General features: G+C 32.5%; 5 protein-coding genes across 8 annotated transcripts; 3 read left to right on the forward strand and 2 right to left on the reverse strand.

Annotated features, from left to right (window-relative positions):
- Positions 1-1,971: 1,971 nt before the first annotated feature.
- LOC123920579 (syntaxin-31-like) lies at positions 1,972-5,734 on the forward strand (the record flags this gene model as incomplete). Its single annotated transcript, XM_045972864.1, has 4 exons — positions 1,972-2,240; positions 2,339-2,589; positions 4,210-4,248; positions 5,684-5,734. Coding segments are annotated over exons 1-4 (558 nt in total), but the record flags the coding sequence as incomplete, so codon positions are not given.
- On the forward strand, positions 4,936-11,494 carry LOC123920408 (EH domain-containing protein 1-like). Of its 3 annotated transcripts, XM_045972667.1 has the most exons (17): positions 4,937-5,212; positions 5,333-5,826; positions 5,915-5,994; positions 7,304-7,372; positions 7,445-7,502; positions 7,676-7,731; positions 7,829-7,865; positions 7,971-8,032; positions 8,582-8,695; positions 8,832-8,934; positions 9,051-9,100; positions 9,456-9,584; positions 9,675-9,926; positions 10,034-10,113; positions 10,382-10,508; positions 10,802-10,945; positions 11,047-11,494. In XM_045972667.1, exons 2-17 carry the CDS (start codon positions 5,736-5,738, stop codon positions 11,230-11,232), a joined length of 1,638 nt encoding a protein of 545 aa, XP_045828623.1. In that variant the 5' UTR covers positions 4,937-5,212; positions 5,333-5,735; the 3' UTR covers positions 11,233-11,494. The 3 variants fall into 3 exon arrangements, with proteins under 3 accessions (XP_045828625.1, XP_045828623.1, XP_045828624.1); XM_045972668.1 differs by lacking the exon at positions 7,304-7,372 and having other exon boundaries at positions 4,937-5,826; XM_045972669.1 differs by lacking the exons at positions 8,832-8,934; positions 9,051-9,100 and having other exon boundaries at positions 4,936-5,826.
- Positions 11,495-14,258: 2,764 nt separating this feature from the next.
- On the reverse strand, positions 14,259-16,327 carry LOC123920580. Its single transcript, XM_045972865.1, has 7 exons — positions 16,148-16,327; positions 15,971-16,057; positions 15,689-15,877; positions 15,379-15,543; positions 15,180-15,233; positions 14,810-14,950; positions 14,259-14,630 (listed from the first exon to the last, which is right to left on the reverse strand). The coding sequence occupies exons 1-7, from the start codon at positions 16,325-16,327 to the stop codon at positions 14,259-14,261; spliced, it is 1,188 nt and encodes a 395-aa protein (XP_045828821.1).
- Positions 16,328-16,532: 205 nt separating this feature from the next.
- Positions 16,533-18,131, forward strand: LOC123920581. Its single transcript, XM_045972866.1, has 5 exons — positions 16,533-16,688; positions 16,834-17,010; positions 17,156-17,209; positions 17,440-17,580; positions 17,760-18,131. The coding sequence occupies exons 1-5, from the start codon at positions 16,533-16,535 to the stop codon at positions 18,129-18,131; spliced, it is 900 nt and encodes a 299-aa protein (XP_045828822.1).
- A 1,589-nt stretch (positions 18,132-19,720) lies between these two features.
- Positions 19,721-25,511, reverse strand: LOC123920409 (EH domain-containing protein 1-like). Of its 2 annotated transcripts, XM_045972670.1 has the most exons (16): positions 25,127-25,511; positions 24,957-25,036; positions 23,847-23,915; positions 23,717-23,774; positions 23,489-23,544; positions 23,355-23,391; positions 23,188-23,249; positions 22,525-22,638; positions 22,286-22,388; positions 22,120-22,169; positions 21,627-21,755; positions 21,285-21,536; positions 21,098-21,177; positions 20,703-20,829; positions 20,271-20,414; positions 19,721-20,169 (listed from the first exon to the last, which is right to left on the reverse strand). In XM_045972670.1, exons 1-16 carry the CDS (start codon positions 25,215-25,217, stop codon positions 19,984-19,986), a joined length of 1,638 nt encoding a protein of 545 aa, XP_045828626.1. In that variant the 5' UTR covers positions 25,218-25,511; the 3' UTR covers positions 19,721-19,983. The 2 variants fall into 2 exon arrangements, with proteins under 2 accessions (XP_045828626.1, XP_045828627.1); XM_045972671.1 differs by lacking the exons at positions 22,120-22,169; positions 22,286-22,388 and having other exon boundaries at positions 25,127-25,394.
- Between the last annotated feature and the right edge of the window lie 1,961 nt (positions 25,512-27,472).

The raw sequence follows: 27,472 nt of genomic DNA on the forward strand, positions 1-27,472 counted from the left end.
TTGGAGTCAATATAACCCTCCTCTATATATATATATATATATATATATATATTTCATTCATATTATCAACAAATGACTTAATTGAATAATTCAATCTTAAAATGATTCCTTCTTTAAGGATGATTCTTTTCACTTTGCTGAACTAATATAGGAATATTGTTTCTTAAACATAACTCATTGAAAATCTTTATTGAAAATCTTAAAATATTAACTCATTGAAAATCTTTCTTAAACATTCTCATCTTGAGAAACTTTATAGTAGAATGACACTTTTATTAGATTATGAGGATAGTTTTCCTTTTTTGTCTTGTATTGTTGTAGTATATCCTCTCAAAGCACACAAAGCTCAATGTGAGTTTAGTCACATAACTTCAAGTGCAATCTTATGTAGTTTGTGATGCAAGTTCTTATATCATGACTCTTCAATTCTTTTATGAGAACCTTAGCTTGTGGCGATGAAGAAGACTTTATACAATAAGTTTCTCACCTTCTAAATTAATTATTTTATGACCCGAATAATAGTTTTCTAATATCTTCACGAAGAATAGGATACCATATTATTGCAATTTTATAATGCTACTTTGATTCTTTCATGTTGAGAAAGTATGATGCACTTGTTGGTGTGAATGATTTATTATGTGATTATCGTTCTTTCAACAAAAACTCAAGTGAAAACATAACTCACAATTTGAGAAGATACTTTAGAACATATAGGCCAAGTGATGCAATAATGATACATATATAGTAGTTAGATAACGAAAGACTTAGGATAATAAGGGTGAGAGATATATACTTGATTGACATTTTGACAAACCTAGAGACTAGAGGGGAAATGATGTTACTCATGTTATTGTGGAGTTGAATAAAACATTATCACGACTTTCACTTGTCAATATTAGATTTTTTATAATTTAGGCATGGTCATGAAACACAATGACATTTTCCTTCTAGTCTAACACAATTTCTATGACTTTTGTGATGCCCTGATGTTGTTATGAGAGTTTATCTATTTCTACCTATTTTTCTTGTGTGCATGCAGATAACACCATGTATGATCAATGTGTGATCAGTGGAGCTTTGTTGCAAAGTCATAATAAAGGTTTTTTCATATAACTTATGTTATTGTTTTATTTTAGACCATTGATTTATACTTTAACTATGACACTATGTGATTATGTATACCTCTAAAAATATAACATTATTGTATATACCTCTGATGTTTTTATTCTTTAACTAGATTCTATTTATGCTTTAACTATGTTATCTTTTATGATTGTTAACTTTATTGTGAAGAAGATCTCTTTTATGATTTAACTATTCTTTGATTTCTTAAAAATGTGAAATACTAGTGTATGCCTTCGATTTAGATATTTTAAAACAAGTGAGAAAACATAATACTAATGTATATCAATTTAGATGGACTAATCTAACATACCTTCAAACATGTTGAATTATACATTATTCAAATTCAATTCATTTAATTGATGAACTTATTTTGAGCTCAAGTTCAACTTTTTAAGTCGAATATCAAGTTTAAAAATAAAAAAAAAACTTTTTGATCCATAAAGAAATTGAAAGAGTTGATAATTGAATTTTCGAATTAACTCAGTCAGTTCAATTTACTCCCTTCGTCCCAAAATGAGTGAGTCATTTTGACTATATACACTATTCACATATCTTGTTTTGACCCTATTTTTTACTAATAAATAAAACATATATTAGCATATAAGATGTTGAATTCATCTCGAAGAGTATTTACAAAATATCATATTTTTATAATTTTTATTATTATACGATTAAAAATATTAATCATTAAAATCATCCATCGGCATGCGTGACGCAGTCAAATGACTCACTTATTGTGGGACAGACGGAGTATTTGTTTTGTATTTTCCCAAACAGACCCTGTCCGACCACCCGGTCCAATATGGCTTTTCTGATTCGGTTCGTTTCCGTTTGCTCAATGAAACTGATACGTTGTGTACGAAATCTCTCTCGCCATAGAATTTCTCTCTCCGATTCGATGGCTTCCACTTACCGTGACCGTACGTCGGAGTTACGATCACTGACGGAGACTCTAAAGAAGATCGGCGGCGGAGGAGGTGGAGCCACATCACCGCCTAATCAACAACCGTCTACCTCTCAAAATTCCTATTCAAGATCCGAATTCAACCGAAAAGCATCACAAATCGGATTTGGAATCCATGAAACTTCACAGAAAATCGCTAGACTCGCTAAGTGTAAGCAATTTCATCATCATTTTATGTGTATATATATATATTGAATCGAATTGAATTGATTGAATTTTGTTTTTATGATCTGTTATTGGTTGTTGTAGTGGCGAAGCAATCGTCGATGTTTAATGATCCAATTATGGAAATTCAAGAACTAACTGCATTCATTAAGACTGATATAACGACGTTGAATGCGGCTGTTTTGGATTTGCAAAATATTCAGAAAATTGATTTGGCTGATGAGATTTACTCAGAAGATAGAGTTGTACATTCCAATGCTGTTTGTGATGACTTGAAGAACAAGCTCATGGGAGCCACAAAGCATCTTCAAGATGTTTTGACTACTAGGACAGAGGTAACTATTGTTTAGCACAAACTTTACAAACGAATAGCGGATATAGTGGCGTTATAGCGCAATTGCATAGGGAAATTTTAACAAATTGCTATTGTTCTCTGATACGCGGTTTAGTACAAGGTGTTGTCAAATAGCGGCTATAGGACTCTAGCACAGTAAAATTTGAACAAACTGCTATTTTCTGTGATGCTTGATTGACTATACTTATGTCAAAAGATTTTAATCATCCGACGATTAAAAATTATTTAGATTGACGGTGTATATGAATTAAATCTATATTTGTATGTTTATCGTCAATCATATTTTTATGTATATTATGTCATGTCACACAATTTTTCTCATGTTATGTAATTTATATGGTGAATGTATGTTATGTACCCTAGAATATCAAGGCTCACGAGAATAGGAGGCAAATATTTTCTAATAACCCTTTACAGCATCAACCAAAGTCAACTACTGAGCCGCCACCTTGGTCTAATTCAACAAATGCATTTGAAACTGAGAGTTTACAACAAACATCAGGGTAAGTAATTTTATTATCATGTTAAAGGTTGGCTTTGTTATTATGCCTTGGCGTTGTGAATTTTCTTTCCCAACTTCGTTGCCATTATGTAAAACTAGGGAAGGTGGCACAATGTGCAAACATTTGAATGTGGCTGTTGAGGTTGTCTTGTCACCTTCTAGTTCTACTTGGTGCATCTGAATTTGAAAGTTTTAAAACTCTTATTCTTCAATTGTCTTGAGGTCATATCATGGGTTGGTTAATGGTTCAATCTGGCCATATGTATGCGAGTGTGCCTTCGTATTAATGTCTCATCTAGCTAAAAATTTATTGTTTCATTTTATCCCTGACATGATATATAATTCATTTTCCGACTCTCGAGTATCAATACTTTTCATTATTTTCCCTAACACACACAATGACATAGTAGAGCTTTAATTCTTGTACCAGAAAGAAAAAACTTTAATTTCAACTTTGATACTTTACTCAGCTAGACAAGTAATAGTCTTGGTGATAGTCATCTCAGAGAAGCAGAACATATATATTTGATGTGTTGATAGGTAGGTGATCCTTGTTTGTCTTGCTGAAAAATTTAAATGTCAGACTTGACAAATGACTCCCAGACAAGAGGCCCGCACTCTGTATAGAAGATCTATTTTTACTCTTCTGAAATTCAGTATGAACATGCAATTAAATTATTTAAACTCGAAGTTTAGAACTGCACTTTAAACTGTTTGAAGGGATTCTCACCCTCGGCATAATTTTACTGAATCCCCTTTCAGATATTTACTCCTTGTGAAACATTGTTAAAATCTTGTAGTCTTAACGGCTTATTTTATATATCCTCAATTCTTTTCTACTGCTAACAAATATCTGACATATTTGGAATGCTAAAATCACAAGTTTTGGGTTTGTACATGTGTCTGTTATGTCGCTTAAATAGGAACCTACGATTAACTATGACATAGCTAATTACATATTCTATTTGACAAAGAGCATTTTAATACTTACAATTACAGATTCTATTTGACATAGCTAATTTAAATGTCTTATTTTGATTATGTTTAAAATGACAAGCCTTTGAAGTTTAATTCCTGAAAAATTCTTGTCTTATGCAGATTACCATCAAATGGAATTCCAGTTGGCAATCAGCTAAGGTTTGTTTGCATTTTCTTTCACAGCTACAAGATCAAATTGTCCCCTTTACATTTCTATATAACGTGATTATATGTTGGTCTAAAAACTCCAAATTTTACTTTTAAGCTAGCATTTTATGTAAAATGTAAAAAATGTGGCTTTCATAGGTTTCTCATGGATCATAAATCTCTTGTTGTATATTAACTTAAAAAGACCTAGTCTAAGAAGAACAGAAATTAGCACTGAACTTTCTGAATGGAACAGAGGAGTGAGTTCTTACTAGCAGAGAATAGAAACCTAATCACAGAATTGTAGGACAACAAACATAATGAAGAAATAAAAAACCAGAGGATGCTCTAAAAAGTCAGAGTTGCACTTCTTTCACACAGAAAATCCTCTACCCTAATCAGTCGTGCTAAAAAAGCCTCCCTTCTTTCCGCCATTTAAATCCCCTTCACTAACCTCCTCGTTTCACACCATGTAACATGTGGTTCCCAAAGATTATCCAGCCAGGCAATCTCTCCTTCCTGTGGTTGTCAAATTTTCGAGTTAACTCAGAATCAGCTAGTTTCCGACTTTAGGTATCAAAATTGAGTTAACTTGTTTACAATTATTATTTTTGTATAAAATTGGCTAGCCTTTATAGACTTGTGAGTTTGACAACAATTGAATGAGTCTAACAAATGGTTATTTTCCCCTGACATGCCTAAAATTATAGTAGTTTTTTTATTCTTCATAAACTCAAAATACAACAGCTGAAGGATACAACAACATAGTGCACACAACATTAGTCTTGGAGTTATAGTACTTGACACTACAAATTGCTATAATATCCCATCATGAACCCATCTGCGAAAAAAATGAACAATGTTGTATTGAGTATTAACCCCATAGCTCCGAGCACGAATAAAGTCACAAACCGGAAAACATGACATGAATAAACCCATCACTACAAGTTTGCAATGAAGCCAAAAGGCCACCAAGGTGAATGAACCCAGAGTATTAACCCCATAGCTCTGAGCACGAATAAAGTCACAAACCAGAAAACATGACATGAATAAACCCATCACTACAAGTTTGCAATGAAGCCAAAAGGCCACCAAGGTGAATGATCCCAACTCTGACGAGTTGAAACCTAGCTTAGAATCCTTCTCAAACAAGGAGAATTCAGTCCCTCCATCCTTGACCCTTTAGTATTTTTTAACTCTGATTTGTCAATTAGTCCATCAGTAATGGTATGGTTTTTTCTGGTGTCAGTTATTTTCCCTTTTTAATTTGACATGATTTATGTATTCACGAAATTTAATTACGACCTCGATAGTGCTTATTATTTCACTTACTGTCTCTTGAATCCTCGAATCATCTTAAACAAGAAAGCTAACTCTAGTTTCCTTTGCAACGCTAATCGAACTCGTCGAATATGATAACTCACAAAAAGCACAAACGACATCACAGAATCTGCGTTTTGGAAACGTGAAACGCAATACAGTGTATTGTTCTTCTATCAATGGAGTTGGAGTTCGATCCGATCCCAATCGGTTCGTGCTCCAAAGAGCATCACAACATTTACCAGCAATGGTTCAATTTCGCTGATTCAGGTACTAATCTATCTATTTTCACTAATTTCTTGCTTAGTTTTTTTGGTTTAACAATGGAACTGAACACTGTGCTCGCTTTGATTTTCAGATAGTGATGGACGCATGACGGGGAATGATGCCACCAAGTTTTTCGCTATGTCTAATTTGTCCCGTCAAGATCTTAAACAGGTTTTCTTGTTTTTCTTACATTTATGACTTGTAAACAATCTTAAGATATGATTGCTTGGTTTGATAGTTCAGAAAAAGGGATTAAATTGGTTGCTTGGAGGTAACATATGCAATGGAATCAAAACTTAGATAATGTGATTTTGGCAGGTTTGCCCCTGTTGTAATTTTCTAACTGAGAATCCACTGTTTTGCCATGTCACCCACTTTGTATGGTTATTTTTAAACTGATAGTGTGATGCGGAAAGATGGTGGTCTCTCATTGGATATTAGTGTAAACCTATTTTACACCGACAATGTATGACCATTATTATATATATAGTAAATGTAATGAATTTGCATTTATATTCGAGAATATAGAATTTTATTATATATATAGTAATTGTAATGACTTTGCATTTGTATTCGAGAATATAGAATATGCACCGCCAATGTAAGATAGTTTTACACCAACATCCAATGAGCATCTTGTATTCCACCAAATCATAGGTTATTTTGAAATTAATTGTATGACATTGCAAATTAATGGTTTACACTAACATCCAATGAGCATCTTACACTGTCAAGCATGCATCGGTCCAATTTCAACTTTCCCTGTCCATCCTACTATACTAAACTCTACTCTTTTTCACTTTGCTAAATCAAATTATAGTGGTTGCTCTTGAATTGGGTTTGAACTTTGATTTGTGGAAACACTATCACAGATTATCCCACGATGTTGTTAAATAACAGCTATAGCGGCGCTAGCGCTATTGCATATGGGAATTTGAACAAATCGCTATTGTTCCACGATATACTATTTAGTACCAAATATTGTGAAATAGCGGCTATAGCAGTGTTATAGGCTTATAGCACTGTTGTGTAGTGGAATTTGAAAAAACCGTTATTTTCTGCAATCTGCAATTAACGACACTGTTATTCAATGTAACTCCTTTTGTTTTGACTTTTTGTTTTTTAGATTTAAAGATGTTGCTATTAAGAGTTTTATGTTGTCAATTGACCATTTTGTTTTAAATTTTAACTTTAATTTATTTTGTTTTGTACTAGACTAATAGTGGATTGGGCGTTTGCCCTCTTCTATTCCAAAAAAAAAAAAAAAAAGACTGATAGTGGATTGAATTTGAACTCCTACACTTTTATTTATTTCACTTCGATACTAATTTGACGTTTGTGTCTATCAATTGGAATGGTATGGACATGTGGTATTTGAGTTTTTACATAAACTGTACTTGTTGATAAGTATCTCTTTTAATTTTTTTCTTTATACCTCGTGAACTAAATTGTTTGTTTCTTTGCTCCTTACCAAAATAAGGTGTGGGCTATTGCAGATTCAAAGCGACAAGGTTATCTAGGTTTCCAAGAGTTTATCATTGCTATGCTGGTAAAAATATGTTACACTTTGCGGAAGTTTAATGCTGATCGATTTCCAGAATCTTACTCATTTGAAATGTAGGTAGTTTCTTTGGCACAATCTGGACACCCAATAACACATGATCTGCTGAATAGTGATGGTAAGTAAGTTATGTGTGTTTAGGTTTTTCTTCTATTGTTTTGTTTGAATAAAGTTTTGTAATTGTATTGGTCAAATATTAAAATGCACATAGTATGTACTGTCTGCACATATTTATTGTGAATTTCGATAGCAAGTTTTTTTTTAGCTAATAGAGCTTATCATTTATTGCAGTTGATTTGAAAAATCTGAAACCTCCCATAATGGAGGGTTTGGATGTATTACTAGCTGTAAGTATTTATTTTTACGATTTCCTATTTTTTTATGGTATTAACTTTTTCATGTTTATTTAGTAAAAGTACTTACTGCTTGGCTTTGTATCTACAGAAAAAAAAGCATAAACAAAAAGACACTGATGTAAATGGTAATATATTTCCCATTTTATTGAATATGGGCACTCGTTGATTTTTGTTTTCTTGTTTGCTCCTTTCTCTTCAAAATCCCAGTTAAGTAACTAGCGATAATGCAGGTAGTCCTCAGTTACAGCTATCACCATCAAGCAGTTGGTTTTCTTCGAAGTCCACAAAAAAGGCAAGCATTCTGCTACTCTGTGTATCTGTGACTTTGAATTTTTCCTCCCTTTCTTTGTGCATTATCCTTATCTGCTGCTAGAGAGAACATCCTCAATATTCATCTTAAGTTTTGGATTAGTAACAGTTACAAGTTTGATTGGCATTCTTTACCAGCTTTATTATGCTCTAGTTTCATTTTGTGTCATCATAATCTTGAAGAATGAAAAGTATCCCCAGGAATGGTTGGTTTGATTTTTGTCTGACTAGGATGTTACTAGAGGCCTGAAACTAACATTATCTCTTGGATTTTATGCAAACGTCTAAATGATGCATGCCAATACCAATAATCTGCCTGAAGTATCAAGGCTAATCAAATTTTCATTTTGTCTTGTATCCATCTAAGTTGGTATCTGATAGGGCATAAAACAATTTGGCATTATCCTGTAGATGTGTTCTCTAGGCCCTTTATTCGGTGTGCTGCTACTTCTTTGCTATTGCCAAAGCTTAGAAATTATACTTATATGTTCTTATAGGGTTTTCACTTCTATTTTGGTGCATATTTCAACAGGTGCCACTTTCCTCTGTGACATCAATAATTGATGGCTTGAAGAGACTCTATATCCAGAAGTTGAAGCCTTTAGAAGTTACTTACCGCTTTAATGATTTTGTCTCCCCATTATTGGTCAGTAAGTTACCATCTTTAGAAATGACTGGCCATTATAGATTTAGTGTCACATTTCTATACTTGGTTACATCATTGCTTTGTTTTAAATACACAATTGACATCTTTATTGATTGCAATGCTTTACTTACTGTAGACAAATAGTGATTTTGATGCCAAACCTATGGTTATGCTTTTGGGTCAATATTCAACTGGTAAAACAACATTTATCAAACATCTGCTTAAATGTGGTTATCCAGGCAAGTAATTCTGCTTTTTCTATATCCATATCGGTGTCTAAGTGTGGAACTTCCCATATCTGTTTTGTAGACATAAGTTATTGAAGCTTGTGTTGTTTTTCCATAACTATCAATAGGTGCACATATTGGACCTGAGCCTACAACTGATAGGTTTGTTGTTGTCATGGTATGTGCCAGAAAACCAGAGTCCCTCCCACAACACTCTAATACCTTAAAGTTTTCAAATTATTTTTGCATAAGTGCCTAGTTTTGACTATTTGAATTGTCTTGAGTTCTAGCAACACTCTCTAACACACTTTCCAACACACTATCATTTATTGGTTAAAATTCATATTGGTCCCACCAAATCAGGTGGGTCGCATATAATTTTGGTGGGACGATATAAACTTTAACCAATAAAAGAGTGTGTTAAAAAGTGTGTTACTAGCATTATTCTTTGAATTATTGTAAGATATCTTCAAGTCATCTTGGAAAATGAATTATTGCATTAATTTTAACTAGCAAATGGTGTTGGTGTACAGTCTGGACCTGATGAGAGAAGCATTCCTGGAAATACTGTTGCTGTCCAAGCAGACATGCCGTTTAGTGGACTTACAACTTTTGGCACAGCTTTTCTGTCAAAATTTGAGTGTTCACAAATGCCTCATCCGGTAAGTTGCTTTAGCTCCATTGAATAAGTTAATTGATTTTCCTTGTGTGCATTTGGATATAACCATTAACCAGTTTTTGATTGTCCAAAGCTACTGGAGCACATTACATTTGTGGACAGTCCTGGAGTTCTATCTGGAGAAAAGCAACGGACACAACGAGCATATGATTTTACGGGTGTAACATCTTGGTTTGCTGCAAAGTGTGATTTGATACTCCTCTTGTTTGATCCTCACAAACTTGATATTAGTGATGAGTTCAATCGCGTGATAACTTCTTTGCGGGGACATGATGACAAAATTCGAGTAGTTTTGAACAAGGCAGATCAAGTTGATACTCAGCAAGTAAGCACTTGTGTAGTTAAACTTCGGTTTGTTTTTATATATATACTAATGAAACTCTTAGTACATGCTTTAGGGAATACTGACCTCAATTTGGCTCTATGTTACAGCTGATGAGGGTTTATGGAGCCTTAATGTGGTCACTCGGGAAGGTGCTGAACACACCTGAAGTCACTCGTGTGTATATTGGGTATGTCACTTAGTATATGTATGTCATTGTTAAAATGTACTCTTTGACATGGAGAGTTGGAAAGAAACCAATGTGTTTCTGCATTCACCAGTTATTTTAATTTTATCTTTATCTAGTATCATGAAGTTGCACCAATGTTATTTTTGTGGTGGAATTGTGGCAGATGTATTTTTCAAATTTTTTTGATACTTATCATAATTATAGATTTCTGTTATTGTGCTATGAGGGTTAATTCCAAATCTACCGTAATCTCACCTTTCTTTTGCAGCTCCTTTAACGACAAGCCTGTAAATGATGCTGTCAGCGGTCCAATCGGAAAGGAACTGTTTGAAAAAGAACAGGAAGACCTTCTTTCAGATCTGAAAGATATACCAAAGGCGGCTTGTGATCGAAGAGTGAGTTTATTTATTTAATTTTATTTTATTGAAGAGTCATTTTATTTTATTTTATTTTCTACTAGACATAGTTAGCAAATAAACTATGAAGATTGACATGATTTAATTACTAGGAAGTTTGCCTTTTGATTTAATTTTGTGGATCTTCCGGGGTCATTTTCTTGATGGAGAAATTTGATATGTATACTTTTGCTGAATATCACAATCCAGTTAATTATTGTTTATATGTTATTTATTGAAGTTGCTGATTTGCATAATTTTATCTTATGTATTCAATTCATTGACTATTGTAGATCAATGAATTTGTTAAACGAGCCCGAGCAGCCAAGATACATGCTTACATTATCGGTCATCTTAAAAAGGAGATGCCTGCGATGATGGGCAAATCTAAAGCTCAGCAAAAACTCATTGATAACTTGGCAGGTGAATTTGGAAAGGTATGCACCAGATTCTTCATTTGCTCTGCTCACCTTACATGTCTCTTTGATGTCACTTAAATATTATATTGTGTATATATGACCTGTAAAATTCAAAACAGGTACAAAGGGAGTTCCATTTACCTCCTGGTGACTTTCCAAATGTTGAGCATTTCAGAGAGAGCTTGCGTGGTTATAATATCGACAAGTTTGAGAAATTGAAGCCAAAAATGATACAAGTAGTTGATGACATGCTTGCCTACGACATTCCTAACCTCTTGAAGAATTTTAAGAATCCTTATGATTAAATTTCTTAGCACTTAATCCATTGATGAGTTGATTTAGTTGCAGTGACATTTGTAGTATACTAATATTGCGGGTTATATCCAGTAAAAAGAATAATCTTACGGGTTATTGATGTAATACACCCTGGTCCCTAATCCCATTTTCTGTAGTAGAGTTTTAATGTTCATATATGAACTTTGTATTGTATTCTTTATCAGTGTCATCAGCAACAAAGTTTCAAAATAAAAAATAAAGTGAAACCACAATTATTTGTCGGGTTAGACATGTTTTTTCTCTATAATATCAGTGATTTTTGGTTTTTAATTTTTTTTCTGCTTCTAGTCTTGAATCTCTTACTTGGTTTAAAAGTTTTAGTATTTTCTAGTCTTTGTTGTTAATGAATCTTTGACTGTTGAGTGATGATGGGTTGGTCCGACAGAAATACACATCCCCACCACAATAATCTTTTGTTCCTTTTTAGTTATCGTACATTCTCATTGTTCTGCAACATACATGTGAAAAGGATATTAATGTAGAGAAGGATGTGAAATTGAGAATGAGAATGAAAGAAGAGAGAGTGATAGCGAAGAAATAAATGGAAACGAAGCGCAGAACAAAAATACTATTGAATGAAGTGAATGTAGTATGGAAAATGAGAATTGGTTATCGTACTTTGTGATCTTCATCTAACAAAAATCCTTCACATTTGCTTTAGGTTACAACTTACGATGACCATGGCAGAACTGAGGGGACAATGTCCCTGGGACATTGGTTATAGTCTCTTTGTGGTGCAAATATTTATTAATAGTGGGCTTGGTTTGTGGGTCATATCGATTTCAAGGCTTATTTTCCAATAAGCATGAGAATGGAAGCAATATTAAATTTTGGTGGGATGATGTATGGGTGGAAAACGTGGTTGTTTCTAATTTCATGTCAAAAGGATATATAGTTTCATTTAAGAAGTGTGACCACAAGATTGGATGTATGTACACGGTTAACTCAATATCTCGTTACTTATTCGGTTCAATCCATCCCCCAGTTTCTTTGAGCTTGGATAAGTTATCTTGATTCGAGAAATTATGGATAAGCCATGTTCATTTAAAAGTTATTGTTTTTACTTGGCAACTACTTCTTTGGTCAATTACCAACAAAGAAAGCCTTGCTAAGAGGGAAATTTTAATTTGTAATGGTTTTCAACCGTGTTGTATGTGGTGCCTTTTGAAATTGGAGTATGAGGAATATCTATTTGGGACTTGGGACTTGCCCCGTGCGGGAGTTGTTGTATAAAATTTTAAGGTAGTTTGGTTTTGTATCAGTTGTTCGTTCATAGCTATCCTTTTGTGGTGTTGGGTGTGTTCTGTTTCTCCAATGGTGGTGGGAGGTGTCTAAAAGGTTTGTTAACCGTGTTGGGTATTTATAACACTTTGAAGTAGTTCTTTTCCTTGAGCTTCAAGTTCGATAGATTTTGAAGAACTCTATCTGTCAATTCTGCATAAAAGCTCAATTGGTTACCACCTCCCACATTTTCCTTGCTTTTTGAAGATCCTCATCAGAGTTCTCTAAAAAATTTAAGTTTTTCAAGTTGGGCCTTTTTTTTTTTTATCTAATTTGAATGTTTCTTGTTTAAACCCTTTATCTTTTTCACAAACATCTTTCTCAATAAAATCCCCAATTCGGCTATCATATAGGCTTGCTACACAAATAACTTGGCCCCCACTAGATACGTTTGCAATACAACTAGAAAAATAGTCTATTTGTGATATTTGTGTAGTTGTCGTCATGATGTATAAGGTCTTCATTGAGACATATATTTTTATATTATTTGACTCTTAGGCTTTGTTTGGTTGACAAAAGAAAGTGAAAGGAAATAAAGTAGTAAGAGGAAAGAATTTAGAGATGGCAATTGATAGGGTATGGGTAGGTTACTAAAGTACCCATCCTCATACCCGCAGATTGAAAAAATACCAGTACCCATCCCCAAACCCGCGTGGGTAATAACTTTTGCCCCCGTCCCCATACCCTATGGGTACCTAGGTACCCATACCCGTACCCGTACCCGTTACCCGCATTTTTACTAAAAATAAATTGATCAATTATAAAATATCATATAATTTTAATATAATTAAAAAAATTTCAAAGATTTTAATATTGACTAATGAAGATTATAAACAAAATTATTACTAACCTTATTTTAAAGTTCATATTTATGTTAAATATTCACATTATTTTTATATTATGTTATAAATAAACATTTTTATTAAAAATATGTAATAGTTTAGTAGAGTTGTATTTTTTTAAATTGATTTACATATATTATAATATAATAATATAAATAAAATAAATAAATATATATTATGCGGGTATGAGGCGGGTTGGGTACTAAGGTACCCGTACCCGCACCCATACCCGTTCATTTTTTGCGGGTAATTACCCATACCCGTGCCCGTACCCAAAATGCGGGTTTTTACCTACCCGTTGTGGGTAATTTTTGCGGGTACCCTCTGGGTATGGGTCAAATTGCCATCCCTAAAGAATGTTGAAGGAATGAAAATGAGTAGAAACTGAGTGAAAAATGAGTTGATTGTATGGTTGTTTGGTTTGAGCAAAAGTGAATAAAAAGTGAGAGGAAAGAAACATAAAAAGTAAAATTAAAAAAGAATAAATTTTTAAAAGACATCAATATCCCTATAATATAATATTTCCTTAGGTGTGAATTTTAAAAACAACATATGGATAGATACTATTGTCATTTTCACGTAAGCTTTTGTCTTTGTTCCATTTTCTCTCCACTTTTGGACGGAAAGAATAAATGTGTGGGTCCCAAATGTTTCCCTCCCCTTCATGTGCCAAACAATAGAAGGATGTTGGAAACTGAGCTTTCCTTCCTTCATGAATCTTTCCTTCCAAAATCATTGGAAACAAACAGACGCTATAAAAAGGAACTTTAAATTATTTTAATAAATAACATTATCAAAATTACAAAAATAAAATAAAAACCATATTCATTCATAAATCATTGCAAAAAGAGTTGCAATATTGTTTTATACAATTACTTTCCACAGTAACATGGAGGTCCTCCAAACTGAAGAGAATATCCAAATTGTCCTCCTTTATCTCCATAGTAGCGAACATTATAGCAATTAGGGCAATCGTTTAATGTGGCTGCTAAACTTGTTGCGGGTCCAATAAATTTTCTGGATACGGTTTGATATGCAACGTTCCTAAAATAACAAGCGTAACCAAAATCACCATTTGGGAGACCTCCTGTTCCCATCGCAGGACTATCAGTACCCGAAGGAGTTACTGTAAGCCCACCCCATCCCACTTCATCAGCTTCTTTCAAGTTAGAGAACAAGTGTGCTGGAAAATATCCAATTGTCTTAAATGCCACAGATAACCACCAATTTTTGCTTGCTGGATCCTGGATATATACCATAAAATTTTGTAAATATATTATTTAAATCCTTGATTTTGTAAAATAATCTGACAATTTCTATTATACTTTACTTCTTGTTTAAGTAATTTGTTCATTAATAAAATTTAGCCGATTAAAAAAAATAATCTATATATTTTCAATTAAAATTTTAAGTAAAAATTAACCTGAACAAGAGAAATTGGCAACTCAGTCATAGTGCCACGATAGACTGATGTATGTGGTATGCGTGAACCAACAAAATATATTTGGGCGGTCTGAACGAAACCGCTGCACAATATATTATAGCATCCATTTGCATTACCTGACTGTGATATTTAAGTATCATGTTAGATTTTAAAGTAATAAAACAATGTTTTTCAATAACATCAAAATTTAAAGAATGAAAATTGTGTTTTTCAAATAATAGCAAATTTTTAAAAAAATTTTAAACATTGAAAAAATTAGTTATTTTAGTAAGAACAAATCTTGCCAAGATACGAAGTATTTCTTATGTTGTAATACAAGTAAAGATAAAAAAATTAAAAAATTACTTACCTTCCAATATGTGTATAAATGTGTATAATTATCATTATATAATTGTGGAAATACCTAACATCATGTATCAGATATATTAGTTAGTTTTTTCTATTACATCAAATTTATTTAAATTATAAAGCCATAAAATGAATGCTTTTAAGAATAAAAAATATTGATATAATAATAGGGATAAATTAAATCCTAAATTAAAACTCACATGCCATCCAACTACAATTTTATTAGTACCATCTCCATTTCCATTTTGGACATATAAATGCCCTGCACTTTCTTGACCCTTAACAACACTTGGATGCCAAACACTAGTAGTTCCATTTACTCCATAGTAAGGACCACCGGAAGGTCGAAGAAATACATGAGCAGTCTACATGTTCAATACAATCCAATATATATTAATGAAATATATTGAACCATTATATATTGTTTTGAACAAACAAAAATGAAATATATTAACACCAAAATGAAGTCCTTCCTGACACAAATTCAGTTGTATATATGAGCAAACTTACACTAGTGCGAAAGCTATTTTGAGTTAGTTTACGATCATTGAATTTGTCTTGAATGAGATCATTTTTAGTGACTCTTCGAATAGGAACAGTTCCTTTTGGACAACTAACTTTCTGGAGCCCATAAAGGGATTTGGTTGGCGAAATCTTCATACTTGTTTGACTATTTTTTCTTTCAAAACTTGGTTTTATCTACCACAGATAAAATGAATATTGAAAGTAAGAGTATATATAGGTAAAAAATAAAACAAAAAATATATAATTAACCATGGTAAAATATTTTACCTGCAATTTATGATTTTGTAACAAGGGATGATCAAAAGCCGGCTGTTTATAGATATCAACACAATCAACTATGTACCCTGCCTCGACCTATAGGAACAACCAAAATGAATCAAAACAAAATTTTATTAAACATGAAGATCAAATTAAACTACCAATAATAAAAATGTGTTTATATACATGAATACTCTTGATAGGAGACTTGTTAATGAGACTTAATTGTCTCTCCAACTCTAAATCATCTTTCGACATGCGTTGCAAACTATCAACTGTGTAAACAGTAGTGCTAGTCGCCAAATAAAAAACAAAGAACAACATATTCATCATTTTTACAATTCTCTTGTTTTGATGATGAATCATAGTTGAATATATTGCCTATATATATATATACCCTAGGATATATGAATCATTAATATAAATTGATTATATTTTTGAATGAATTTAATACATTTTTGACGGAATTTAATCCATTAGTTTTAATTCTATATATGCAGTCAAGGAGAGACGGAGGCATGAATCAAACTTATGGAGATCAAATTTATAAATTTAATATGAATAATTTAATATGAAGATTTCGCCAACCAAATCCCTTTATGGGCTCCAGAAAGTTAGTTGTCCAAAAGGAACTGTTCCTATTCGAAGAGTCACTAAAAATGATCTCATTCAAGACAAATATTTATTCAATGATCGTAAACTAACTCAAAATAGCTTTCGCACTAGTGTAAGTTTGCTCATATATACAACTGATTTTGTGTCAGGAACGACTTCATTTTGGTGTTAATATATATTTCATTTTTGTTTGTTCAAAAAAATATATAATGGTTCAATATTTCATTAATATATATGTGATTGTATTGAACATGTAGACTGCTCATGTATTACTTTCACCTTCCGGTGGTCCTTACGGTGGTCCTTACTATGGAGTAAATGGAACTACTAGTGTTTGGCATCCAAGTGTTGTTAAGGGTCAAGAAAGTGCAGGGCATTTATATGTCCAAAATGGAAATGGAGATGGTACTAATAAAATTGTAGCTGGATGGCATGTGAGTTTTAATTTAAGATTTAATTTATCCCTATTATTATATCAATATTTTTTATTCTTAAAAGCATTCATTTTATGGCTTTATAATTTAAATAAATTTGATGTAATAGAAAAAACTAACTAATATATCTGATACATGATGTTAGGTATTTCCACAATTATATAATGATAATTATACACATCTATACACATATTGGAAGGTAAGTAATTTTTTTATTTTTTTTATCTTTACTTGTATTACAACATAAGAAATACTTCGTATCTTGGCAAGATTTGTTCTTACTAAAGTAACTAATTTTTTCAATGTTTAAAAAATTTTTAAAAATTTGCTATTATTTGAAAAACACAATTTTCATTCTTTAAATTTTGATGTTATTGAAAAACATTGTTTTATTACTTTAAAATCTAACATGATACTTAAATATCACAGTCAGGTAATGCAAATGGATGCTACAATATATTGTGCAGCGGTTTCGTTCAGACCGCCCAAATATATTCCGTTGGTTCACGCATATCTCGTACATCAATCTATCGTGGCACTATGACTGAGTTGCCAATTTCTCTTGTTCAGGTTAATTTTTACTTGAAATTTTAATTGAAAATATATAGATTATTTTTTTTAATCGGCTAAATTTTATTAATAAACAAATTACTTAAACAAGAAGTAAAGAACAATATAAATTGTCAGATTATTTTACAATATCAAGGATTTAAATAATATATTTACAAAATTTTATGGTATATATCCAGGATCCAGCAAGCAAAAATTGGTGGTTATCTGTGGCATTTAAGACAATTGGATATTTTCCGGCACACTTGTTCTCTAACTTGAAAGAAGCTGATGAAGTGGGATGGGGTGGGGTTACAGTAACTCCTTCGGGTACTGATAGTCCTGCGATGGGAACAGGAGGTCTCCCAAATGGTGATTTTGGTTACGCTTGTTATTTTAGGAACGTTGCATATCAAACCGTATCCAGAAAATTTATTGGACCCGCAACACGTTTAGCAGCCACATTAAACGATTGCCCTAATTGCTATAATGTTCGCTACTATGGAGATAAAGGAGGACAATTTGGATATTCTCTTCAGTTTGGAGGACCTCCATGTTACTGTGGAAAGTAATTGTATAAAACAATATTGCAACTCTTTTTGCAATGATTTATGAATGAATATGGTTTTTATTTTATTTTTGTAATTTTGATAATGTTATTTATTAAAATAATTTAAAGTTCCTTTTTATAGCGTCCGTTTGTTTCCAATGATTTTGGAAGGAAAGATTCATGAAGGAAGGAAAGCTCAGTTTCCAACATCCTTCTATTGTTTGGCACATGAAGGGGAGGGAAACATTTGGAGTACAGAAGCTGGGACCCACACATTTATTCTTTCCGTCCAAAAGTGGAACAAAGACAAAAGCTTAAGTGAAAATGACAATAGTATCTATCCTTATGTTGCTTTTAAAATTCACAAATTCACACCTAAGGAAATATTATATTATAGGGATATTGATGTCTTTTAAAAAATTTATTCTTTTTTAATTTCACTTTTTATCTTTCTTTCCTCTCACTTTTTATTCACTTTCGTTCAAACCAAACAATCATACAATCAACTCAATTTTCACTCAGTTTCTCCTCATTTTCACTCATTCAACATTCTTTCCTCTTACTACTTTCTTTCCTTTCACTTTCTTTTGTCAACCAAACAAAGCCTAAGAGTCAAATAATATAAAAATATATGTCTCAATGAAGACCTTATACATCATGATGACAACTACACAAATATCACAAATAGGCTATTCTTCTAGTTGTATTGCAAACGAATCTAGTGGGGGCCAAGTTAACCGTGTACATACCTCCAATCTTGTGGTCACACTTCTTAAATGAAACTATATATCCTTTTCACATGAAATTAGAAACAACCACGAGAATACCTCTTTAAGGGGTAGGTTTTCCACCCATACATCATCCCACCAAAATTTAATATTGCTTCCATTCTCATGCTTATTGGAAAATGATGTTTTCTCTCTAGGCCTCCCATGTATCTTTTATATCCAAAATATTCTAATTTTTCCCTTGCAGAAACCGAAGTTTTTTTTCAAGGCAAAAAAAAATCGGCAAAAATGTAAATTTCAGGGGGGAAAAAGAACCATGGGGGCCTAATGGAAAATAAGCCTTGAACCAAGCCCACTATTAATAAATATTTGCACCACAAAAAGACTATAACCAATGTTCGGGGACATTGTCCCCTCAGTTCTGCCATGGTCATCGTAAGTTGTAACCTAAAGCAATTGTGAAGGATTTTTGTTAGATGAAGACCACAAAGTACGATAACCAATTCTCATTTTCCATACTACATTCACTTCATTCAATAGTATTTTTGTTCTGCGCTTCGTTTCCATTTATTTCTTCGCTATCGCTCTCTCTTCTTTCATTCTCATTCTCAATTTCACATCCTTCTCTACATTAATATCCTTTTCACATGTATGTTGCAGAACAATGAGAATGTACGATAACTAAAAAGGAACAAAAGATTATTGTGGTGGGGATGTGTATTTTCTGTCGGACCAACCAATCATCACTCAACAGTCAGAGATTCATTAACAACAAAGACTAGAACATACTAAAACTTTTAAACAAAGTAAGAGATTCAAGACTAGAAGCAGAAAAAAAAATTAAAAACCAAAAATCACTGATATTATAGAGAAAAAACATGTCTAACCCGACAAATAATTGTGGTTTCACTTTATTTTTTATTTTGAAACTTTGTTGCTTGTGACACTGATAAAGAATACAATACAAAGTTCACTTTATATATGAACATTAAAACTCTACTACAGAAGATGGGATTAGGGACCAGGGTGTATTACATCAATAACCCGTAAGATTATTCTTTTTACTGGATATAACCCACAATATTAGTATACTACAAATGTCACTGCAACTAAATCAACTCATCAATGGATTAAGTGCTAAGAAATTTAATCATAAGGATTCTTAAAATTCTTCAAGAGGTTAGGAATGTCGTAGGCAAGCATGTCATCAACTACTTGTATCATTTTTGGCTTCAATTTCTCAAACTTGTCGATATTATAACCACGCAAGCTCTCTCTGAAATGCTCAACATTTGGAAAGTCACCAGGAGGTAAATGGAACTCCCTTTGTACCTGTTTTGAATTTTACAGGTCATATATACACAATATAATATTTAAGTGACATCAAAGAGACATGTAAGGTGAGCAGAGCAAATGAAGAATCTGGTGCATACCTTTCCAAATTCACCTGCCAAGTTATCAATGAGTTTTTGCTGAGCTTTAGATTTGCCCATCATCGCAGGCATCTCCTTTTTAAGATGACCGATAATGTAAGCATGTATCTTGGCTGCTCGGGCTCGTTTAACAAATTCATTGATCTACAATAGTCAATGAATTGAATACATAAGATAAAATTATGCAAATCAGCAACTTCAATAAATAACATATAAACAATAATTAACTGGATTGTGATATTCAGCAAAAGTATACATATCAAATTTCTCCATCAAGAAAATGACCCCGGAAGATCCACAAAATTAAATCAAAAGGCAAACTTCCTAGTAATTAAATCATATCAATCTTCATAGTTTATTTGCTAACTATTTCTAGTAGAAAATAAAATAAAATGACTCTTCAATAAAATAAAATTAAATAAATAAACTCACTCTTCGATCACAAGCCGCCTTTGGTATATCTTTCAGATCTGAAAGAAGGTCTTCCTGTTCTTTTTCAAACAGTTCCTTTCCGATTGGACCGCTGACAGCATCATTTACAGGCTTGTCGTTAAAGGAGCTGCAAAAGAAAGGTGAAATTACGGTAGATTTGGAATTAACCCTCATAGCACAATAACAGAAATCTATAATTATGATAAGTATCAAAAAAAATTGAAAAATACATCTGCCACAATTCCACCACAAAAATAACATTGGTGCAACTTTATGATACTAGATAAAGATAAAATTAAAATAACTGGTGAATGCAGAAACACATTGGTTTCTTTCCAACTCTCCATGTCAAAGAGTACATTTTAACAATGACATACATATACTAAGTGACATACCCAATATACACACGAGTGACTTCAGGTGTGTTCAGCACCTTCCCGAGTGACCACATTAAGGCTCCATAAACCCTCATCAGCTGTAACATAGAGCCAAATTGAGGTCAGTATTCCCTAAAGCATGTACTATGAGTTTCATTAGTATATATATAAAAACAAACAGAAGTTTAACTACACAAGTGCTTACTTGCTGAGTATCAACTTGATCTGCCTTGTTCAAAACTACTCGAATTTTGTCATCATGTCCCCGCAAAGAAGTTATCACGCGATTGAACTCATCACTAATATCAAGTTTGTGAGGATCAAACAAGAGGAGTATCAAATCACACTTTGCAGCAAACCAAGATGTTACACCCGTAAAATCATATGCTCGTTGTGTCCGTTGCTTTTCTCCAGATAGAACTCCAGGACTGTCCACAAATGTAATGTGCTCCAGTAGCTTTGGACAATCAAAAACTGGTTAATGGTTATATCCAAATGCACACAAGGAAAATCAATTAACTTATTCAATGGAGCTAAAGCAACTTACCGGATGAGGCATTTGTGAACACTCAAATTTTGACAGAAAAGCTGTGCCAAAAGTTGCAAGTCCACTAAACGGCATGTCTGCTTGGACAGCAACAGTATTTCCAGGAATGCTTCTCTCATCAGGTCCAGACTGTACACCAACACCATTTGCTAGTTAAAATTAATGCAATAATTCATTTTCCAAGATGACTTGAAGATATCTTACAATAATTCAAAGAATAATGCTAGTAACACAATCTTTAACACACTCTTTTATTGATTAAAGTTTATATCGTCCCACCAAAATTATATGCGACCCACCTGATTTGGTGGGACCAATATGAATTTTAACCAATAAATGATAGCGTGTTGGAAAGTGTGTTAGAGTGTGTTGCTAGAACTCAAGACAATTCATATCGTCAAAACTAGGCACTTATGCAAAATTAATTTGAAAACTAAGAAAACTTTAAGGTATTAGAGTGTTGTGGGAGGGACTCTGGTTTTCTGGCACATACCATGACAACAACAAACCTATCAGTTGTAGGCTCAGGTCCAATATGTGCACCTATTGATAGTTATGGAAAAACAACACAAGCTTCAATAACTTATGTCTACAAAACAGATATGGGAAGTTCCACACTTAGACACCGATATGGATATAGAAAAAGCAGAATTACTTGCCTGGATAACCACATTTAAGCAGATGTTTGATAAATGTTGTTTTACCAGTTGAATATTGACCCAAAAGCATAACCATAGGTTTGGCATCAAAATCACTATTTGTCTACAGTAAGTAAAGCATTGCAATCAATAAAGATGTCAATTGTGTATTTAAAACAAAGCAATGATGTAACCAAGTATAGAAATGTGACACTAAATCTATAATGGCCAGTCATTTCTAAAGATGGTAACTTACTGACCAATAATGGGGAGACAAAATCATTAAAGCGGTAAGTAACTTCTAAAGGCTTCAACTTCTGGATATAGAGTCTCTTCAAGCCATCAATTATTGATGTCACAGAGGAAAGTGGCACCTGTCGAAATATGCACCAAAATAGAAGTGAAAACCCTATAAGAACATATATGTATAATTTCTAAGCTTTGGCAATAGCAAAGAAGTAACAACACACAGAATAAAGGGCCTAGAGAACACATCTACAGGATAATACCAAATTGTTTTATGCCCTATCAGATACCAACTTAGATAGATACAAGACAAAATGAAAATTTGATTAGCCTTGATACTTCAGGTAGATTATTGGTATTGGCGTGCATCATTTAGACGCTTGCATAAAATCCAAGAGATAATGTTAGTTTCAGGCCTCTAATAACATCCTAGTCAGACAAAAACCAAACCAACCATTCCTGGGGATACTTTTCATTCTTCAAGATTATGATGACACAAAATGAAACTAGAGCATAATAAAGCTGGTAAAGAATGCCAATCAAACTTGTAACTGTTACTAATCCAAAAATTGAGATGAATATTGAGGATGTTCTCTCTAGCAGCAGATAAGGATAATGCACAAAGAAAGGGAGGAAAAATTTTAAGTCACAGTCACACAGAGTAGCAGAATGCTTGCCTTTTTTGTGGACTTCGAAGAAAACCAACTGCTTGATGGTGATGGCTGTAACTGAGGATTACCTGCATTATCGCTAGTTACTTAACTGGGATTTTGAAGAGAAAGGAGCAAACAAGAAAACAAAAATCAACGAGTGCCCATATTCAATAAAATGGGAAATATATTACCATTTACATCAGTGTCTTTTTGTTTATGCTTTTTTTTCTGTAGATACAAAGCCAAGCAGTAAGTACTTTTACTAAATAAACATGAAAAAGTTAATACAATAAAAAAATAGGAAATCGTAAAAATAAATACTTACAGCTAGCAATACATCCAAACCCTCCATTATGGGAGGTTTCAGATTTTTCAAATCAACTGCAATAAATGATAAGCTCTATTAGCTAAAAAAAACTTGCGATCGAAATTCACAATAAATATGTGCAGACAGTACATACTATGTGCATTTTAATATTTGACCAATACAATTACAAAACTTTATTCAAACAAAACAATAGAAGAAAAACCTAAACACACATAACTTACTTACCATCACTATTCAGCAGATCATGTGTTATTGGGTGTCCAGATTGTGCTAAAGAAACTACCTACATTTCAAATGAGTAAGATTCTGGAAATTGATCAGCATTAAACTTCCGCAAAGTGTAACATATTTTCACCTGCATAGCAATGATAAACTCTTGGAAACCTAGATAACCTTGTCGCTTTGAATCTGCAATAGCCCACACCTTATTTTGGTAAGGAGCAAAGAAATAAACAATTTAGTTCACGAGGTATAAAGAAAAAATTTAAAAGAGATACTTATCAACAAGTACAGTTTATATAAAAACTCAAATACCACATGTCCATACCATTCCAATTGATAGACACAAACGTTAAATTAGTATCAAAGTGAAATAAATAAAAGTGTAGGAGTTCAAATTCAATCCACTATCAGTCTTTTTTTTTTTTTGGAATAGAAGAGGGCAAAAGCCCAATCCACTATTAGTCTAGTACAAAACATAATAAATTAAAGTTAAAATTTAAAACAAAATGGTCAATTGACAACATAAAACTCTTGATAGCGACATCTTTAAATCTAAAAAACAAAAAGTCAAAACAAAAGGAGTTACATTGAATAACAGTGTCGTTAATTGCAGATTGCAGAAAATAACGGTTTTTTCAAATTCCACTACACAACAGTGCTATAAGCCTATAACGCTGCTATAGCCGCTATTTCACAATATTTGGTACTAAATAGTATATCGTGGAACAATAACGATTTGTTCAAATTCCAATATGCCAATATGCAATAGCGCTAGCGCCGCTATAGCTGTTATTTAACAACATCGTGGGATAATCTGTGATAGTGTTTCCACAAATCAAAGTTCAAACCCAATTCAAGAGCAACCACTATAATTTGATTTAGCAAAGTGAAAAAGAGTAGAGTTTAGTATAGTAGGATGGACAGGGAAAGTTGAAATTCGACCGATGCATGCTTGAAAGTGTAAGATAGTTTTATACGGTCATCCAATAAAAAACCAGTAATTTGCCATATCATACAATTAATTTCAAAATAACCTATGATTTGGCGGAAATACAAGATGCTCATTGGATGTTAGTGTAAAACTATCTTAAATTGGCGGTGCATATTCTATATTCTCGAATACAAATATGCAAATACATTACAATTACTATATACAACAGCCATATATTTTCAGTGTCAGTTCGCTGGACTTGGTGGCAGTTCGCTTGTTTACAAGTCATAAATGTAAGAAAAACAAGAAAACCTGTTTAAGATCTTGACGGGACAAATTAGACATAGCAAAAAACTTGGTGGCATCATTCCCCGTTATGCGTCCATCACTATCTGAAAATCAAAGCGAGCACAGTGTTCAGTTCCATTGTTAAACAAAAAAAAACTAAGCAAGAAAATTAGTGAAAATAGATAGATTAGTACCTGAATCAGCGAAATTGAACCATTGCTGGTAAATGTTCTGATGCTCTTTGGAGCACGAACCGATTGGGATCGGATCGAACTCCAACTCCATTGATAGAAGAACAATACACTGTATTGCGTTTCACGTTTCCAAAACGCAGATTCTGTGATGTCGTTTGTGCTTTTTGTGAGTGAACAGAAAATGAAAATGAGTGCGTTGGAAAGGAAAATAGAGTTGGCACAAACAAGAATAGATTTCTTGTTTAAACTTTAGTTAACATAAGTTTAGTTTAATTTAAGTTTTTAAGTTTAGTCAAACAGTTTTTTTTTTTTGACAAAAAGTTTAGGCAAACAATTTAAATTATTTTCTTAAGTTGAGTAAAGGGGAAAGCAATTTTGCTTACATAGTTAGATGCCTTTGCTTTGCTTTTCATCATGCCAAATTCCTAACTTAGCGTTAAGTGGCGGAGCAAGAAAATAATATTAGGGTGGGCCACAAAAAAAATTTTAATATATACTAGTATTAAATATGAAAATTATATTCCATACAAAAAATTAAGTTGTAATTAGTATAAAGTTAATCATCTAAAAATTTGATTAAATACCTTAAAATAATATTTTACGTGTACCAAACGACTTGAAATCATTAAGAATTAACTTTGAACTAATACTTGCACAAAATTGAAGATAAAAATAAAATATATGTTTTACTTATATGTATATTAAAACAGTTCTTAATTGAAAATAATTGTGTTTTTTTTTATAAAAAAAAAACATGAAAACAGTGAAAAAAAATTATTAGTTAAAAAGGTGTGTTTTATTCACACAAAAATGAAGCTTTTGAATTCATCTTTACATTAGGTCTTTAAATTAGCAGGTAAGTAAATGAGTATTTTTTGAAAGATATTTCTTTTTATATCATTTAAAAAGTTATAATAACTAAATATTACATTTTAAAACTATCAAGAAAATAAAATCTGATTTTTTTTTTATAAATTTTTTATTGCTTATAATAGTGAATATTGAAATTTTTTGTGAAAATAATGTTAAAATCAGTATAATATTTATAAACAATGAAGTTATGTTTTCATAGGAAATTATTTTCTCTTAAATAAAATAGTTGGCAAATAACTTTTTAGTTAATAAAAATTATTTTTATTAATTTAAAAATCAAGTACTGATACTTTCAAATTTTGATTTAATTTTCTATTTTGTTCCTTATGCCACATGTTCAAACCCCTTTGGTGATTTCTAAAATTGATACTATTCTTTTAAAATAAAAATGCAAAAAAATTGAGTGGGAGAGGGCCGAACACGCGACCCCTTTGTAACCCAAGTTAGTTTTTCTTTCCTCTTGAATAGGAGAATTTGAACATGCAAAAAAAATATTTTACATATTTAAATTTTACATTTTTGAAATCCTTCATGGGTTTAAATTTTAAAAGATTTTAACACATGAATTCTAAAATTTGAATGTGTAAAAATTCATTCTACAATTTAGAATCTGAACGCCCCTATACATGGTGTTTTGGACAGAGTCTCGGGTCATTTTAATGGAAATGGCCTGACTCTCTAGGGTCCAATAGTTGCAGAGTTTTTCTCAATGAATTTTGACTATAATAATGGTGCGCGTGATCTCTTTGCACACGCGTCACAGCAAATTCTCCCCTGTGTCACTCATGGATTGTTGGATCTTATCTCAACGGCTCCATGCATTCTCCTTATTGGAGTATTTTCTCCAACTCAATTACATGTTGACTTGGACGTCGAAGTGATAACCTTTTTTGCACGTTCCTCCGCTGCAATCGAACACCATTCACAATATTTTGGATCTTTGTCCATTGTTTTGGAACCTTCTAGTGGTGCACGTCATCATCGAGTTTCATTCCGTTCAGAGCACATGCTTTGAACCCATCTTGTAGGAAAATAAAAAAATCAAGATTTTTACATATTTGGATTCAAGTATTCGGCCATGTAATGAGAACTTTTTACTCGTTCAAATTCTACAATTTTAACGCCCCTTAAAATATGTTTCGAACTCCACTTGTGACAAAAATGAAATTTCATTATTTTTACACATCTTAGTTTCGAACTCCACGTCTAAAATCTTGAAATTTTCAAGGTAGTAGAGTGTTTTTTTTCTCAAAAATCTCATTTCTACCAGTTCTCTACTTAATTGTAGCGGATTATGTCCGCTATTTAAGTAGCGAATGTTATAAAAATAAGAAAATTTCATGTTAGGGCGTATTTTTTTTCTCAAATTTCACATTTTTATAACGTCCGCTACTTAAATTGCGGATGCTATAAAAATGAATTTTCATGTAGGGTGTTTTTTCTCAAAATTTCTCATTCTTACAACGCCTACTA

The sequence above is a fragment of the Trifolium pratense genome, linkage group LG4 (genome assembly GCF_020283565.1).
Source record: "Trifolium pratense cultivar HEN17-A07 linkage group LG4, ARS_RC_1.1, whole genome shotgun sequence".
In the NCBI taxonomy this organism is placed as follows: Eukaryota; Viridiplantae; Streptophyta; class Magnoliopsida; order Fabales; family Fabaceae; genus Trifolium; species Trifolium pratense.

What these genes read in the sequence shown, in the direction of transcription:
- LOC123920408 (XM_045972667.1), top strand. Translation starts at nt 5,736, where the DNA reads ATGGAGTTGGAGTTCGATCCGATCCCAATCGGTTCGTGCTCCAAAGAG. An exon ending in TGATCTGCTGAATAGTGATG is followed by an intron (nt 7,503 to 7,675) that starts GTAAGTAAGTTA and finishes CATTTATTGCAG; the next exon opens with TTGATTTGAAAAATCTGAAA. An exon ending in GTTTGGATGTATTACTAGCT is followed by an intron (nt 7,732 to 7,828) that starts GTAAGTATTTAT and finishes TTGTATCTACAG; the next exon opens with AAAAAAAAGCATAAACAAAA.
- LOC123920580 (XM_045972865.1), bottom strand. Translation starts at nt 16,327, where the DNA reads ATGATTCATCATCAAAACAAGAGAATTGTAAAAATGATGAATATGTTG. An exon ending in AAAATAGCTTTCGCACTAGT is followed by an intron (nt 15,544 to 15,688) that starts GTAAGTTTGCTC and finishes TTGAACATGTAG; the next exon opens with ACTGCTCATGTATTTCTTCG. An exon ending in TGCCAATTTCTCTTGTTCAG is followed by an intron (nt 14,631 to 14,809) that starts GTTAATTTTTAC and finishes GTATATATCCAG; the next exon opens with GATCCAGCAAGCAAAAATTG.
- LOC123920581 (XM_045972866.1), top strand. Translation starts at nt 16,533, where the DNA reads ATGAAGATTTCGCCAACCAAATCCCTTTATGGGCTCCAGAAAGTTAGT. An exon ending in ATCTATACACATATTGGAAG is followed by an intron (nt 17,210 to 17,439) that starts GTAAGTAATTTT and finishes TAAATATCACAG; the next exon opens with TCAGGTAATGCAAATGGATG. An exon ending in TGCCAATTTCTCTTGTTCAG is followed by an intron (nt 17,581 to 17,759) that starts GTTAATTTTTAC and finishes GTATATATCCAG; the next exon opens with GATCCAGCAAGCAAAAATTG.
- LOC123920409 (XM_045972670.1), bottom strand. Translation starts at nt 25,217, where the DNA reads ATGGAGTTGGAGTTCGATCCGATCCCAATCGGTTCGTGCTCCAAAGAG. An exon ending in GTTCAATTTCGCTGATTCAG is followed by an intron (nt 25,037 to 25,126) that starts GTACTAATCTAT and finishes TTTGATTTTCAG; the next exon opens with ATAGTGATGGACGCATAACG. An exon ending in CCCGTCAAGATCTTAAACAG is followed by an intron (nt 23,916 to 24,956) that starts GTTTTCTTGTTT and finishes TACCAAAATAAG; the next exon opens with GTGTGGGCTATTGCAGATTC.